Source organism: Phocoena phocoena, chromosome 18, assembly GCF_963924675.1.
Source record: "Phocoena phocoena chromosome 18, mPhoPho1.1, whole genome shotgun sequence".
NCBI classification, from domain to species: domain Eukaryota; kingdom Metazoa; phylum Chordata; class Mammalia; order Artiodactyla; family Phocoenidae; genus Phocoena; species Phocoena phocoena.
The window spans coordinates 78,046,055-78,062,404 of record NC_089236.1 but is presented as its reverse complement, the minus strand read 5'-3'; the positions used below and the strand labels follow the sequence as shown (position 1 = coordinate 78,062,404).

Genomic DNA, 16,350 nt, shown 5'->3' with positions numbered 1-16,350 from the left:
AGATGTGGTACATATATACAATGGAATATCACTCAGCCATAAAAAGAAACGAAATTGGGTCATCTGTAGAGATATGGATGATCTAGAGACTGTCATACACAGTGAAGTAAGTCAGAAAGGGAAAACAAATATCGTATATTAACGCATATATGCGGAACCTAGTAAAACGGTGCAGATGAACCTGTGTGCAGGGCAGAAATAGAGACACAGATGTAAAGAAAAAACGTATGGACACCAAGGGGGGAAAGTGGCGGGTGGTGGTGGTGGTGGTGGTGGTGGTATGAACTGGGAGATTGGGATTGACATGTATGCACTGATGTGTATGAAATAGATAACTAATAAGAACCTGCTGTATAAAAAAAAAATTAAGTAAAATTCAAAAAAAAAAAACCAAGAGCATATTCCTTCTTTTTCTTTTCTTTCCTTGGGGGCAGGGAAAGGTGTGGCAGCATGCAGGAATGGCAAGAGAATCTTCCAGAGCCTGGAGCCCTGGAAATCTGAGCTGGTGGGAAGGCAGTCTGGAGCCCACCATCTCCCAGGGCATACGGGGCCTGTGTGTCCAGCTCTCCTGGCTGCCTCCTCATAACCTGGAGAATCTAAGTTCTCCCCGGCTGAGGTCAGGAGGTCAGCCCAGCCCATAGCACATCTGATCTCCAGGAAGGTCTCTGTTCTCTGGAATTCTCTTCCCCCCAGAATCGCACAGGGCTGCTCTCTTAGATCTTCAAGGCTGCTGCCCCACATCTTGAGATAAGAAGCAATAGTGCGGTACAGGGGCTCATGAGCCCCGGGGCAACCTGCCTTCAAAGCCTGGGATGGTGGCCATTTAGAACGGGCTGTCTCACGTGCCCTCAGGCCGGGCAGCGGCAGGAAGGCAGCCTGACGACAGGGTGCCACACATCCAGGGTGCGTGTACCCACGCTTGGGTCCCGAGCCCAGGCTGCCAGGGGACTGCTGCCATCCTCTCTCCCTCTGGCCACCAGATCGTGCTGGGTCTCCCTTGCTCCGGGCTCCTGCTCTATAGAGCAAAGCAGTAGAGGAGGGGGAGGGGGACTCATCTTCCCAGAAACCAGTGGGTGGGCTTTGTTCTGCCCATCTCTGTCCAGAGCAAGGAAAGCACAGCTAGGAGACTCAACTACTGAAAATCAGTAGCTGACTTACCATACCAGTTCTGACCCTGGGAAACCAAGCAGTGGGGAGTTGCCTGGGTTCAGATCTGCTGCTTACAAAGAGAGACACCTTGGGCAAGGTGTTTAAACTCTTTGTGCCTGTTTTCTTATCTGTAAAATGGGGGTAATAAATGTTAGCTACTCAGGTAGGTGTGTTTTCCTATGAAGCTTAGATGGATTAAGACGCAAAAATTTGCACATAGCAAGTATTCATTAAATAATTATTTACCATCTCTGCTACCCATTTTCTGTTGCTGCTGCTACAAAACTCTTCAAGCTACAGCGAGCAGCCCTTTTCACTGAATTGACCTACCCCTCGGAAGACTCTTTGGCACAAACGGGCAAAGACACAGGATTCCTGAGTGTGGCAGACAAATAGGGCAGCAGCTGGACTTGCCACAATGAGGAAAGATTTTTTAGTAAATATAGTTAAAGATTAAGGCATTATTTCTTGAGTAACAGCTCTTAAAGCCAGTGGTCAATAAGAAGTTAGCAAGTGGAACATCCATTGTCGAACATCACAAATTCCATGATTGTTGAATAATACGTATTGATGTGTCTCTAGTAAAATGACTCAGAAGTACGTTTGTATCTGCAGATTTAGAAATGCCATAAACTGGCAAGTGACTCCAATGCCTTCCAACCTAATACTCTTAACTCAGTGGTTCCCAAACTTTAGCATCAAGTGGGAATGCAGAGTCCCAGGCTCCACCCCCGAAAGTCTAATCAGAAGATTTGAGATGTGGATCAGAGGTCTGAGTTTTTAACCAGGCTTTCCAGGTGAGTGTAGGGGTCCAAGGACTGTCCTCTGAGAAGCACTGCTAGGCAATAAATGCTCTGGGTCTCATCCAAGGATCAGGGAGCAGAGACTCAGATGAGTGTGTGGCATGTAAGAGGCTTTGGAGGAAGGCACAGGGATATATTACATGTAACAGGCTGGGGGATATTCTCTTCTGTTCACTGTATGGAAACGCGTGCTCAGGATTTATGAGACCAGGGCAGAGCTGCCTTTAGTACCCAGGTCTTCTGACATGAACACCACTTTTCCACCACTTTTAGGATCAATGCCAGAAGGAAAACACTGATGTTATAAAAGTGGTTCTAGGGGCTTCCCTGGTGGCGCGGTGGTTGAGAGTCCGCCTGCCGATGCAGGGGACACGGGTTCGTGTCCCGGTCCGGGAAGATCCCACATGCCGTGGAGCGGCTGGGCCTGTGAGCCATGGCCGCTGAGCCTGCGCGTTCGGAGCCTGTGCTCCGCAAGGGGAGAGGCCGCAACAGTGAGAGGCCCACATACCACACACACACACACACTCAAAAGTGGTTCTAGGGGACGAAGGGGTATGGGAGAGTGAGCACAACGAATGCACAATCTCAATAGGGTTGGGCACTTTCCTTTGCAGGGACCTCCTCCTCCTTCTCTGAGCCTGCGCGCGCGTGTGTGTGCGCGCGCGCGCGCGCGCGCGTATGCATTGCCCTGACTCCCAGCTTTGGGCCAAGTCCTGTATGTCTTGTGTGCATAAGGACCCATAAAGGCCAATGGGCTGGTTTAAATTTCTAGGCTCTGATCTTCTTAAACCAGGACGTGTGGAAAGGAAAGGGAGACAGACCCGAGCTTTAAGAAAACTTTGGCCTGGAATGTTCCGGTCAAAGTCCATGGACTCCTCTTCTGATTCCCAATCTGGGCCCTGAATTGCAGCAGAAAAGTGAGGCTAGAGGTTCTTTCCCAAGCTAGGATAGCACTTCCTCACTCACAGCCTTGAAAATCCTCATTTGTTTTATGTGAGGATGGAACAATGTGAAAATAACAGAATTCAAAGCAAACCGTGAACACAGCTCCCCACTGTGCCTGTGTACACTCTACCCAGAGTGCGGATGTCGGGGGGGTGGGGTGGTCTCTTGACTGAGCCACCTGGGAGATCAGGTGCCACCATATTCCATCAGACAGAGGGAGGGAAGGTGGGGTCCAGGACACCTGGTAAGTCCCCTGGATCTTCAGCTGCAGTTTAAACATCTGGGTCCTCAACTCAAGGGACCCAACAAAAGCTGTGACCGCTCAGCCATGCCACTCGAAGTTCAACCAGAGTGGCTCCTGCTGCCAAGTACAAAATCCCATAGTGCAGTCAGCAGGCGGGGACTGCCTGGCAACGCTGACAGGGTCACCTTGAACGGCGGGGCTGGGGTGGAGGGGGACCTGGTAAACAGGGTCCCCGTGGGAGACTTAGCAGCCCCATCCTGGCTCTTCCGGGGCCACAGCGCGTCTTGCAAGAAAACGGTGTTTTCTGCCATTGTTCCCTCTCAGCGACACCAGGAGTACAAAGTCGCCCGGTCCTCCTCGCCCCGCCCATTCCCCCAGAGCCTCTCATTCAAAAGAACGGAAAACTCTGCCAAGGGCAGGACCTCCAACACCAGCTTCTGATGCCACGCAAGCTATTCACCCCCGAAGCCTGGCGCCCCAGGGCCACGTGTCTGACCGCCTCAATTCTAAGGTCGAGCTTTGCTTCTAACGACGGGCTTTGCTCTAACGAGGGGAAAGGATGCCGCGAGCCATGTTTTAAATTATTGGTTCCCAAGGAAGAGCCGACGCCAGTAACGCACAGGATTGAAGGGGGACCCAAGGAACGGCAAACCGGAGTTCTCGGGGGTGAGGGACGGGGAAGGCGTGCTTTCTCAGAGCCTGGGCTGGTTAGGAGGCGCAGGGGACACCCAGGCACACACACACGGACACACGCTCAGGTGCGCACGCGCGAGTGGCCTTCTGGCAAGGCCACTCGGTGTCCCCACCGCTCTCTCCGGCACGCGAATCGGCCCGGAACGGGAGCCAGGACTTACCGCCAGGACGCCCTGGGCCAGGAGCCCCACTGTCACAGCTCCCAGCAGTAGCCACCTGGATGGGAGAGGGGGGAAGAGCGCCATGAGTGTGCGGCCCCGGGTTGGAAATTCCAAAAAGCACACGCGCGCGGGACCCAGGGGATAGGCAGCAAGTCGCTTACCACCGCGGGGAAGGGCGCGACGCCGCGCGCTGGTCTCGGTCCATGCTCCCAGTTCGGCCCCTCGGGGCTCCGATCCGTCCCTCCTAGCCTGGAAGACAAGACAAAGCGGGCTTAGCCCGGCTGGGGAGGGAGCCTCGTCGCCGCCCGCCTCCGTCTGCGGGACAAGGGAAAGCGGGGCGCGTCCCCGCCTCTTGCCGGCGGTGACCGGGAGCCGCCCCGCGACGAGGCAGGGGAGAGGGCAGCCGGCTGCCCACCTAGGCCCGGATGGGGCAGCTCAGCAGCCGCCGCTCCATCCTCTCCCCCTTCCCACTCCGAGAGCCGGGCGCGCAGCCCGAGCTGCACGGGGCGCGCGAGTCTCTGCCCTCCGCCCGGGACTCGGCGTCCCAGGGCCGCTCTTACCTCAGGCCCGGCTTCAGTGGCTGCCGCCCGCGCGTCTCCGCCCTCCAGAAGCGCCGCCTGCGGCACGAGCAGCGCAGCCGCCCTCTCGGCCTCCCCGGGCCGACCTCGGGCCCGCGCGTCCGCCCTCGGAGCTCCGCCGGGTCGGCGAGCGCGGAGCGCGGGGCGCGGGGCGGGCAGCGGCGGCGGTGGGTACAGAGCGCGGAGCCCTGCGTCCCGGCGCGCGGCGGCCACAATCCCCCGGCCGCGCGCTCCTGCCGCCTCTTACCCGCGCCGAAGGGTCCTCCCCCTTTGAGGCGCCGCCCGCCCCGCGCCGCTGAGGGGAGGGGCAGCGCCAACAAATTGGGGAGCTCGCCTGGTCGCGCTCAGGTCTCCGCCGCGAGCTGCCGCGCCCGGGACGGTGCGCCGCGCTCGAGTCCCGGCCCTGCGAGAGTGAGCCGCCCGCCGCCGCCCCCAAGAGCCCGGGCGCCGGCCCCCGCCGTCCGCCGCCGGTCCACGCCGCCCCGGGCGCGCCACCATGGGGCCCCGGCTCGGCGTCTGGCTCCTGCTGCCCGCCGCCCTCCTGCTCCACGAGGAGAGCAGCCGGGCCGCCGCGAAGGTGAGTCCCGGCCGGCTCGGCTCCCGGCGTCCCGCCCTGCGCCCCGTCGCCCCGCGCGGCCCCTTTGTCCCCAGCCGGAGCCGCCCTCCGGGCCCGGGGGTCGCGCACGGCACAACCGGGCGCACTCTCGCGGCCGGTCCCCGCCGGTGACCCCCTGGGGTGCGATCGCGCATCCATTAGGGAGCCTCCTTTGTTGTGGGCTGGGTAGGGGCGAGTCAGGGGACTCCTCGGGGCCGGGGGCGGGCGAGCAGAACTTGGTGCGCCCCGCGCGGGGTGAGGGTGCCCGGGAGTCAGGGGGATTTGAACTCGCACCTCGGGGGCGCCTGGCCGTCGGGCGCCTTCACCTGCCCCGGGCGCCCGAGTGGGCCGGGGGCCGGAGGGCCGGACACGCGCGCCCCGTGCTGTTCGGAGCCCCACACATGTGCCCGGGAGTCGCTTTGGGCGTGTTTCTCTGGAGCTTTGGGGACTCTGGTGGTTGATGCTGAACAGTCCTGGGCCGTTTGCCTGGAAACAGCTGTATCTTTGCTTTCCCACGACTTTGCTGTCGCTGCAGCACGCTAAGGGACAGCAGAGGAGCTTTTCTGTCGTGCAGCTTTCAAACGTTTCCATACTCGACGCGATGACTTTGACTAATACAGTAAAAAAATTATAACCACATTATATTTGAGTGTGAAACCAAAATGAAACTCCATCTCATTGTTCTGTGCACAGATTGTTTTCCTAGTTTTCATTTCCTCCGGCTGTGCGCTTGCCCGGAAAGGATCTGGGAGTTCGGTTTGCACAAGTAAAGGCGTCCAGCTCTAGACGGTCCCTGATGTACTGGTGCTCTTTGCTTTTTTCCTTCCCCTCAGACGGAGTAAAAACCTCAGCCGTTTCCCAGTGTCACAGCCTTGCAGACAAAACCCCGGGAAGGTGTGCCTTCTCAACACATTTTGCATCCCCCCTCCCCAAATATTTAAAAATGATGTTACTACTTTCGGCATTTCCCACTTACTCTTGTTTCACACCCTGATTTTGCTTAGTTTTTTTGTTTGTTTTTTGTTCTTCTCTTCAGGAAGGATGATGCTCACTGACTTCAGTTCATTGTATATAAATTATTAACTGTTCCTTGCCAGAATAAACTGGTGATATGCACACATGTCTTGCAGTAGAGAGTCTGGCTCTTTGCTGGCAGCTGTGTCACTAGGTATGGAAAGGCCTGATGATGACACAAGCAGCTAACTTCAGATTGTCCCTCCCAGTCCAGAGGCTAGCCAGGCACCCTAGTCGGTTATTTAAACACCCTGTGGTCGCGATGACAAAATACTTCCAAAAGAGGCAGCTCTAGAGCACTTTATTTGGGTCCAGAACTATTGACCCAGAGATTTAACATTTCCAAGGAGAGACGGCAAGGAAATGAGCGAAGGGTCTCTATTTGGAAATATGAAACTCTGTTTGGACTTGGATTTTCTGATCGATGATATTAGCAAAGCAAAGCCAATTATGAGAGCTGGCTTTTCAAATAGCCAGGGCTTTGAAGAATGAGCCCCTCAGTGAGTGGGAAATCAAACTCATTACTGTTGAGTTTGGGCTTATTTTACTTTCCTTGTACGTCCCTGTCCTGGCTCTGCTGTATCCTTCAAATCTCATGTCATGTTTTAAGAGATCTGGCACGTGGACACCCTCTGATCACCAGTTGACTTAATGGGTATTATCATTTTGCCATACTTTCCCTGGTTTATTCAGAGAGAGAAAATTTATTAATATGAACATGACTTATGGCTGTATCAGAAAATCCATTTAAAATAATATCTGGCTAGTTTTAAAATTTGTCTCACTTTTCACACCATCAGTAACTTTTTTGTTGTTGTTTTTTTTTTTTTTTTGCTTACCTCCTTCCAAAAGCAGCTGTTAGGGATACCAAAACGTTGAAATAATTTCCATATTGATCCAAGCAGAATGTCATTTAAAAATGCATTTTGAATGATAAGGTGCTGCCAGTCGAACCCTAATTCAGAAGCCGATAAAAATGATTCTTGGATTACGCGCTTTTGTGGAGTATCTGAATCCGTGTTACCTGCATTGGTACACCCAAAGGTCACCTACTAGGTGCCAGACAGAGATTGTACTTACTATTATTATAATTCACATGAAAGGCTGTTTGATTTTATATTTGATCATATCTGCCATGGCCATACTGTTCACTTACCGGTGGGTGGATTTTCTAAGCCAGTGATTTTTTTCTCCTACCCCCCACTCCCCTCCCCAACTTTGCTTTCTTTGGCAAGGAAGGAGGAATAGGGTGCAGACCCAAGACAAAAATGTGCGCATAGTGTTACGATCGAGGGTCCTCGGTTCTGGCTCACGCAGTCATGAGCTGAATGAATGCTTCCTTCTGCAGCCTCCAAACTCCCCCCTCCAGCTGGTCTGTTTGATGCTTCTTCACAGATTATTTTTCAGGATCAGAAATGTGAACTTCCGCCAAAGTGTGGTGATGCCCGAGTAGGGTGTTGGCATCTCCAGACCATTAGTCACCATTCTGAGACTGAATGACCTGGAACTCAAACGGATACTTAATTCTGATCTGAATGTGGACCGCATTCTGCTGGGAATGTAATTTCAGAGAGAAGGGTGATTTTTGACTTAGTGCCAGTGGCAGCTCAGTCTTCAGGAGTGAGCTTGGTGAAGATAGAACCTAAATCATCGTGTTCTTCATGCATGGAGCTGGATGGGGATGAAGGGGAGAGCACCTCTGATACCACCCAGGAGAAACAGTGTGCCCAGCCTGTGTGTGTGAGTGCACACTTAGAGAATTATTAGTGTGTGTGTTAATGGTGTAGTCACACACACACACACACACACACACACACACAGAACAAGTGTGGTTTAGAGACCGGAGGATCCTAAATGTTGTGTCTGCTCTGATTAAGCAGGTGATTTCAGAGGACTTGGTAACCACCTGCCTCAGTTTCCCTGGCAGATCTGCTCCCCCACCCCCCATCCATCCTTCCTGCTTTCATCCCGCACATGGGCCTTGAGCACATCTTCAGGCCACACCCCCCGCCAGGCCGTGCATCAGTGAGTGGGGCCCACCCTCCTCCCCCAGGAAGGCTGTGGGCTCCTGAGAAGTACTGAGAAGGAAACAGGCAGATACAATTCAGGCTGGTAAACACTACAGTCAGGGTAAACCTAGGGCCATAGGAGCACCTAACCTAGCTTTGGGGAGCTCAGAGGAAGCTTCCAGGAGGATATCCCACCTCTGACTCTGAGGAAGGAATGGGAACCATAGACCTGGCGTCTTGTTTTCATATGAATTGTCATGTGCGTCATTCTCAGAAGGTTGCATAGCTCTTCCTTTGCCCTTTCACACATCAGGCTGTCTTTGCATGTAAAGGAGACCTTAAGGTTCCCTCCTTGGAGGTAGCAAGATGCCATTGCTTGTATGACTAACAGCCGTGATATCTGAACTTTCCCCTGGGAGGGGTGGAGACACAAGGAGGTCTAGGAGAGCGGCGATAAGACCCCAGCTCAACCAAAGGCCCCCTCCGGAGGTGGCAGGTGGATTGGGATGTCTGCAGAGTTGCAGCACGGATGACTGATTGTAGGCGGGAGTGCCTTTAGGAGCTGACGGAGAACACCTCCCCTCAGGGGGCAAGGGCATGGGGGAATTCACAAAACCCTGCATTATCCATTAACAGGACTGTCTTCGGATTTCTTGGAACTGGGGAGGATGGCCATCACTGAACAAGCTCGGTTATCTAGTTTAGAACTGGTAGAGATTTTGCAGACAAACTGAACCCACAGGTGACCCGCTGAAACAAATCCTTTTAGAGATGGAGGGGGCGTCAATCAGTGAATAATTTACAGCACCTGTCTTGATGAGGTATACGATGTTTGTTCTAGCGACGGTTCCAGAAACTCGACAAGCATTAGCCTCATTAAAATGTCTCTCAGGCGGATTGGGTGTTTTGAGTTCTTGAGCTCAAATAAGCAAAAGCAACAATAGAATGCCTAAAATAATATCATCAGGGCATTGTTCTGCTCTTATTAAACAACCACTAAGAAATGTCAGCTATAGAACAATACAAAAGACATATTCCTCCCATTCTTGTGCGCACAATGAAAGAGACGTGAACCAGAAAATGGTTCAATCGTCAGTTTCTTTTGAGGAGTTTACCGCCTGAAGATTGACTCTGGGGTTAGCATTTTATAGTCCGGCACGCGGGGACCGGTTCCGTCCTGTATTTCCCTCCATTGTTCTCCTGGTCTTAGTCCTGTGACATCATTCTTTCTTGGGGTGCTTTCTGTTTCCCTGCTTCTCTGTTCTTCCTCTTCCAGAGCCCTCAGGGTGGGTGGGCCCCGGGGCTGGGCTCCAGCAGGCTTCTCTTTTTCTCCACCCTCCCCACTCCCATGATTTGTCAGCATTTCGTGAAGGGGACTCCACACCTCTCTCTTGAACCCCAGTCTGGTCTCCTCACGTTTCCATAGAACATCTTGCCTCCGCTGTCCTGCTTTGATCGCACACTTAGCAAATATGTCCAGAACCGAGCTTGCCACCTTTCACCAGCCGACTCCCCTTCTTCCCAAGTGGCCCGTTTTGGTCGTTGATGCCCCAATATTACCTGATGCTCAACCCAGAGACCGTGGCTTCATGTGGAGGCCTCACCCTCCCCTCCTTTTTAACCTTCACGTCACCCAGGCACTCATTCCACCCTTCCCCGTTCTACCTGTCCCTCGGAGCCCCCTTGGTCGTCTCTTCCCGTGGCTGCGACACCATTCCAGGTCTACTCGCCCTGTGCCAGGATCGCCACGAAGCCCTCCCGCTCCTGCCCCCCTTTCCGCCTTGTCTTCTCCCCAGCCCACTCCTCACGTTGGGCTGAGTCTGTCTTCAGAGATCCCGCTGTGACCACGTGATTCCTCTGCTCAGCATCTGACGGTGGCTGCCTCCTGTCTGACCAAAAGTCTCCCGCTCTTTGGCTGGGTGGTCTTCATTTGTTCACTTTTAATAAAGACTCTACTGTTTAGGGCGGTTTCAGGGCCAAGGCGAAATTGAGAGGAAGGTACAGAGATTTTCCATCTACCCCCTGTGTCCCCACAAACACGGCCTTGCCCACTATCAGCATCCCCCACCAGTTGGTGCGTTTGTCACAACTGGTGAACCTACACTGACCCACTGTCCGTAGTTTACCTTAGGGTTCACTCTGAGTGTTGTATATCATTGGGTCTGGATAAATGTGTAATGGCGTGTAGCCATCATTATAGTATCACACAGAGTATTTTCACTGCCCCCAAAGTCCTCTGTGGTCCTGCCTCTTCATCCCCATCTCTCCCCAAACCCTGGCGACTATTGTTCTTTTTTTTTTTTTTTTTTTTTTTTTTTATACGTTACGCGGGCCTCTCACTGTTGTGGCCTCTCCCGTTGCGGAGGACAGGCTCCGGACGCGCAGGCTCAGCGGCCATGGCTCACGGGCCCAGCCGCTCCGTGGCATGTGGGATCTTCCCAGACCGGGGCACGAACCCGTGTCCCCTGCATCGGCAGGCGGACTCTCAACCACTGCGCCACCAGGGAAGCCCGACTATTGTTCTTTGTACTGTCTCCATAGTTTTGCCTTTTCGTGCAGCTGGAATCATACATTATGTAGATTTTTCCCATTGGCATCTTTTTTTTTTTTAACATCTTTATTGGAGTACAATTGCTTTACAATGGTGTGTTAGTTTCTGCTGTATAACAAAGTGAATCAGTTATACATATACATATGTTCCCATATCTCTTCCCTCTTGCGTGTCTCTCCCTCCCACCCTCCCTATCCCACCCCTCCAGGCGGTCACAAAGCACCGAGCTGATCTCCCTGTGCTATGTGGCTGCTTCCCACTAGCTATCTACCCTACGTTTGGGAGTGTATATATGTCCATGCCACTCTCTCACTTTGTCACAGCTCACCCTTCCCCCTCCCCATATCCATTGGCTTCTTTCACTTATTCATATGCATTTAAATTTCTTCCGTGTCTTTGCATGGCTTGATAGCCCATTCCGTGGTCTGCATGGACCACAGTCTATCCACTCATCTACTGAAAGACACCTTGGTTGCTTCCAAGCTTTGGCTGATTTTGAATAAAGCTTCTGTAAACATCTGTGTGCACCTTTTTGTGTGGACCTAAGTTTTCAACTCCTTTGGGTAGATACCAAAGTGCACGACTGCTGGATCATATGGTAAGAGTATGTTTGGCTTTGTAAGAAACCAGCAAACTCTCTTCCAGAGTGGCTGAGCCATTCTGCATTCCCATCAGCATGAATGAGAGTTCCTGTTGCTCCACATCCTTGCCAGCATTTGGTGTTGTCAGTGCTTTGGATTTTGGCCACTCTGATGGATGTGTAGTAGTATCTTCCTGTTGTTTTAATTTGGCCTGGCTTTACATACCCTTCGCCATGTGGGTTCATGGACTTATCTGGTCTTCGTCTTCATACTCCCCAGCATGCAGGGTGGGTAGTTGTCATGAAGGACTTACCTCTGTGTTCCATGGAGCAGTGTCATCTCTTTGAGCCTCGGGTCCCTGATCCATCAAATGAGGACAACACAACGTCTGCAGACACCTTTAAGATGTTCAGAGAGGTTGTACGCGTGAAGCAAGTGAACCCTGAGAAGACGATAGCTGTTATCACTGCTATGTGGCTGGGATCTCATTGTCTCGTGTATGTTGGTTCAACACCCTTGATGATTTTGAGATGCTGGAGGACAGAACTTCTTTGAAAAATGCCCCCACTGTCTGGGGGAGTACCTGATGCATGGAGGGAAGTCGTGAATTACTTGTAGTGGGTTCAGTGATCCTGCCTGACTTTCTCTCTGGACCCTGGGGAGGCTTGGGCGGGAGCTGAGTGCCTGCTCCCGGAAATTATGTTGCGTTGCTGACCCCGTAGCAGTTTTAGGCAACACAAAGGAAAGTAATGCCAAACGAAGGTGTTTCCTCTTAATTTGGAATTTGGAGCAGATATTCCGCCATAGACTAAACACGACTTGGAAATATACACAAGGCTGAACTCTTTGTGTAAATAGTTTATTCCGTGGCTTAGTAATATTCCTGCTTTGCTAGGTTTGGTTTGTAGTCTGTACACCATAAGAACATTTAAAGTCATCTGAGTTTTAAAGCTTGCTTGATTTGTGGTCAAGTAAAAGACAAATGCCAAGCGTCCGAGTCAGATATTAAGGCAATATGTCACATGCGTATGTGTTGGTTCTCTCGCTGGTAGAGGAGAATGATCCAGTGTCCTCATCTTTTCCCGCTCATCAAGACTTTGTTAGGAGTTTCGGAGTTTATTACTGGATGCAGGTCTTTGTGTGCTGGGTGCATTTCTTTCTAATTCAGATAACAGCAAGAGATGCTGGCTGTGACCTGGGAGAGGCCAATGTGATGTCAGTTGCCCTGTTCCCATTTCACCAAATTTTCTGACAGTTGGAGACCCATGGTAGAGTCACTCACACAGAGTTGAGCTGATTCAATAAACCTTGTCCAACTCAACAGAATATGTAGAGACAATATTCCTGTATTTGACATTTAATTGAAATTGTTAAAAAATTTTACTGAGTTTTGCTTTAGAAAATCAGCATATTCCTTTAGAAAATCAGCATATTCCTTTATGAAGAACAAAACTCAGGGTTTTATAGTTGGAACTCAGTGTTTCCAGCGCTGTTTGTACAAGCTTTTCCCAGCTGCCACTCACACACATAGAGCTGAAGAAGGCTCAGAGGATCAAGGTGCATGGCAGCCTGTGTCTTCACTTCAGAGAGAAAGACACTCCTAACAGCCCCCCGTTAGCATATAGGGCATCTTTGAGGGTGCTAAGTCAGCATTGGTTTCCTGTTTCAGAATGTTACAAATGGGCCCAATGATAACTATTGTGGTGTTTTTCCTTCATTTCTATTAAGGAAATAACATTTATGTATATTTTAATCAGTGGCAGATTTGACTACTACATCTCTAACAATACTTTATTTTAAAAGAGTAATCATATTATTTTTGTAATAAGAAAAAGCAATCAAAGTTTATTCTAAAATCCAGTTATCCTTTTATGCAAGTAATGACTTTCTCTTGAGCATGAGAGTTTTAATTTCCATAATTTCCATATCATCCAAGAGCATCAGCTTTAAAATGTCATTTTTAAATACAAGCAGCTCCTTTTCCTCATTATCTTTGATTTTCGAGTTGCGTTTTGGCATTTTTTAAAGAATAAAACTTTAATGTCACGGAGTTATTACAGAGTTGCGCGAGACTTATTCGCCAGGTCCAGACTGTTCTTGCATTAAAGCTTGAGTTAAGGAGATATTATTATCATTATTACCTATAATGTGCAAAGTTTTATTAGGGAAAAAGGCTGCATAATTATAGCTTGGTCCATTTTTGTTTGCAGTGTCCATTTGGAAAATACTTGATCTAACTATGTGTCTTAAATAGAAGTCATTGTATACTGTGGGAGAATTCAGCCTAACTCCAAGAACTCTAAAATAAGCCAGGCGAAAGAAATGCCTATTTCTCTATGAAGTATGCATTAAACTCCTGGAAAGACGATTGCAGTGTTTCAAATACATCCAGAGAGGAACATAGCCCAGCGACACACTCTGCCCACGTTGGGTGGCAGGCACTTCATGGGAGCACACGGGTGCTGCTTTGAATCCCAGCTCTGCCTCTTACAGCTGTGTGGACGTGTCAACTTACTTCTCTCTCTGTCCGCCTTTTGTCGTCTGTAAAATGGGGACAGCAGTAGTGCCTCGATTCCAGGACAGGCATGAGGAGTAAACGAGCTGACGTTTGTAAAGCGTTTATACCGTGCTGGCTGCGTGCTCGTTAAATGAGCAAATTCTGAGGAATAAATAGCAAAGTAATTATATCATCAGGGCATCTTGAGGCTGGAGAAACACAGAAGGCCGCCAGAGTAGTGGGTCTGGAACTGAAGCTCACAGCAGAATCCCCTGGAGCGGTGGGTGGGACACAGACGCCCGGCCCCCTTCCCGGCTTCTCTGATTAGGGGTGCGGGTGCACCTGAGAATCGCATTTCCAACGGCCGGTGCTGGTGGTGGAGGTCCGGGGACCACAGATCTCGTCCATTCTCTTCACTTACAGGGGCAGCCGCTTGATAGATGTGAGCTCTAGACATGCTGCTCTGGGAGAGTGGTCCGCACTCAAGCAGAAGCTGAGCCTTTGTATTTAAAATGACTCTCCTGCGTCTGATGTTCCCTTTTCCTTGTTGGTTGTTGTTACTGCAGCCCTTCCAGCCCTGTGGTGCTATTTGCGGGGGTTAGGAGTGGGAAGGTCCTGATGCAGGCGTGTGGGGCGCCAGGATGCTGGAGGAGAGGGCGTGGCCGATGGGAAATGGGGACAGCTGGAGCCCGGAGAAGACCCTTGTCCTCTGTGGTCCTCCCGTCCCCATCAAGACATGGGACGTGGGTGTTCTCAGGACGATCCACTGTATGTCAGAGTTTTTCCATCTTTAAGGTTCTCCATCCTCACCTTGGCATCTGCTGATGGTGGGCTCGGTGTTTGCGTAGAGGCTGGTCGAGCCAGAACCCACTCAGGTTTGTGAGTAGGACCCCCAGGGTGTGCCTTCACCTTCTTGCAGTGCCCACCCTCGCCCACCTCCTCTGAGCCTTGGCCTCCTGGGCCCCTGAATGAAGGATTCCTATTTTGTGTCTTCTTATGGCCAAATCCATTTCCTGGAGATTATAGACCACTTGGGGTTAGCGGTTTAAGATAACTCGTAATTTTTGGTCAGGAAATGGCCTGTAAAATTAAGATGAACTTGCCAAAGCAGGAAGATGGGTTAGTGATGGGGAAAAATACTACAATATGGGTAGTGCAGCCCCTGGGTCCGTGTATTTCGGATAAGTACGCAGACCTGGTCCAGGATCGGCCCCAGTCGCTGATAAGCTGGGGGTGACGCACTCTTTATCACACGGGATGAGCAGCAATCTTCTCGATTCATCCCTCATTCACACCTTATCTTTAACAAACATCTGTGCGTGTAAACATTATGCTAACAACAGTTTGTTAAAGTAACTCTGAACAAACAGCTATTGGACGCCTTAGTAATCATTAAAATTTGTTTTCCTAAATACCAGAAAATAATAAAAATTGTATTTCTTGATTCTGGAATTCAGGCTTTTAAAACCTCTTTTTTCTTTTAACGTATACATTATATATTTATTAAAGGCAGAAAAAATGTCTCTTCCACTTAAATCCACATCATTTATCATTTTGAAAACTTCAGGTTTTCAAAACCTAACCAGCTTCCATTTCCTCTGTTTTTTTTTTTTCTGTCAGGAACTCAATTTTGTTCAGCTTCCCACCACTTCCTATCATGAAAGGGAAGATGAGTTCATTCCCAGCTCCAGAGATGGAGTCTGGTTAATCCATAAATGGATTTCTCCTAGAGTTTCCTACTGATTTAGACGTAGACACATGACCTGAGTGGGCCCAATCAGACTAAAAGGAAAGACTTGCATTCTGTGCTTCATGTGAAGGATTTGTCTCTGTGGCTCCAGCTTGCTGGGAGCAAGGCTTAGAGGGTCAGTTGACCCAGGGAACCAACTTCCCCTTTGCAACCACAAGGAGAACCAGACTCAAGATAAGGCCAGTGCTTAAGACAGCAGAACAGGTCAGGAAGAACTGAAGTTTTTCATGAAATTATCGATTCCCTTAGAGTCCACCAATCAGGCTTTTAAAACTTGAAAATTTTCTATAATTAATCATTTTCTGTTATTTCTTGTTGGCCTTAGATTTTCTCTTCTTTCGTGGAGGTTATTATCCATTAATATGTTACAGAGGTATTTGTATTTTTCTTTTGACTGGATAACTTGTTTAAAACATACATAACTTTGGGCATTGTTTTAGACTAGAAGCCAAATTTGTGGTCAAAGTGCCATTTTTTCCTTCACATCAGTGAAAGTAAAACAGGCAAGGCTAAGAATTCACTTAAGCACACAGCACAAATTAATATGTTCTTAGCTCAGTGTCTTCTGGCATTCAAAATAATTTGAAATTGCATTCAGTAAGTGTGTGTTGAGTACTCATTCTGGGTCAAAAAATACACAGACAGTTAAAATTGTTCTTATACTTTGTATTCTGATATACGCCCAAGGTAAAGTAAGAGTAATTTTAATAACGGTGTAATAGATATGACACTAAAAAATTAAAACGTTCACTGTTCTCTTTTTGCCCCAAAAGTTTTCAC

General features: G+C 50.1%; 1 protein-coding gene across 1 annotated transcript in view; it reads left to right on the top strand.

Annotated features, from left to right (window-relative positions):
* Window positions 1-5,069: 5,069 nt before the first annotated feature.
* The window catches only part of COL4A1 (collagen type IV alpha 1 chain), a 151,164-nt gene continuing 139,883 nt past the window's right edge, over window positions 5,070-16,350 (top strand). Inside the window, exon 1 of the mRNA XM_065895891.1 lies at window positions 5,070-5,150. Coding sequence (XP_065751963.1) covers window positions 5,070-5,150 — 81 coding nt within the window. The remainder of the gene's footprint in view (window positions 5,151-16,350) is intronic.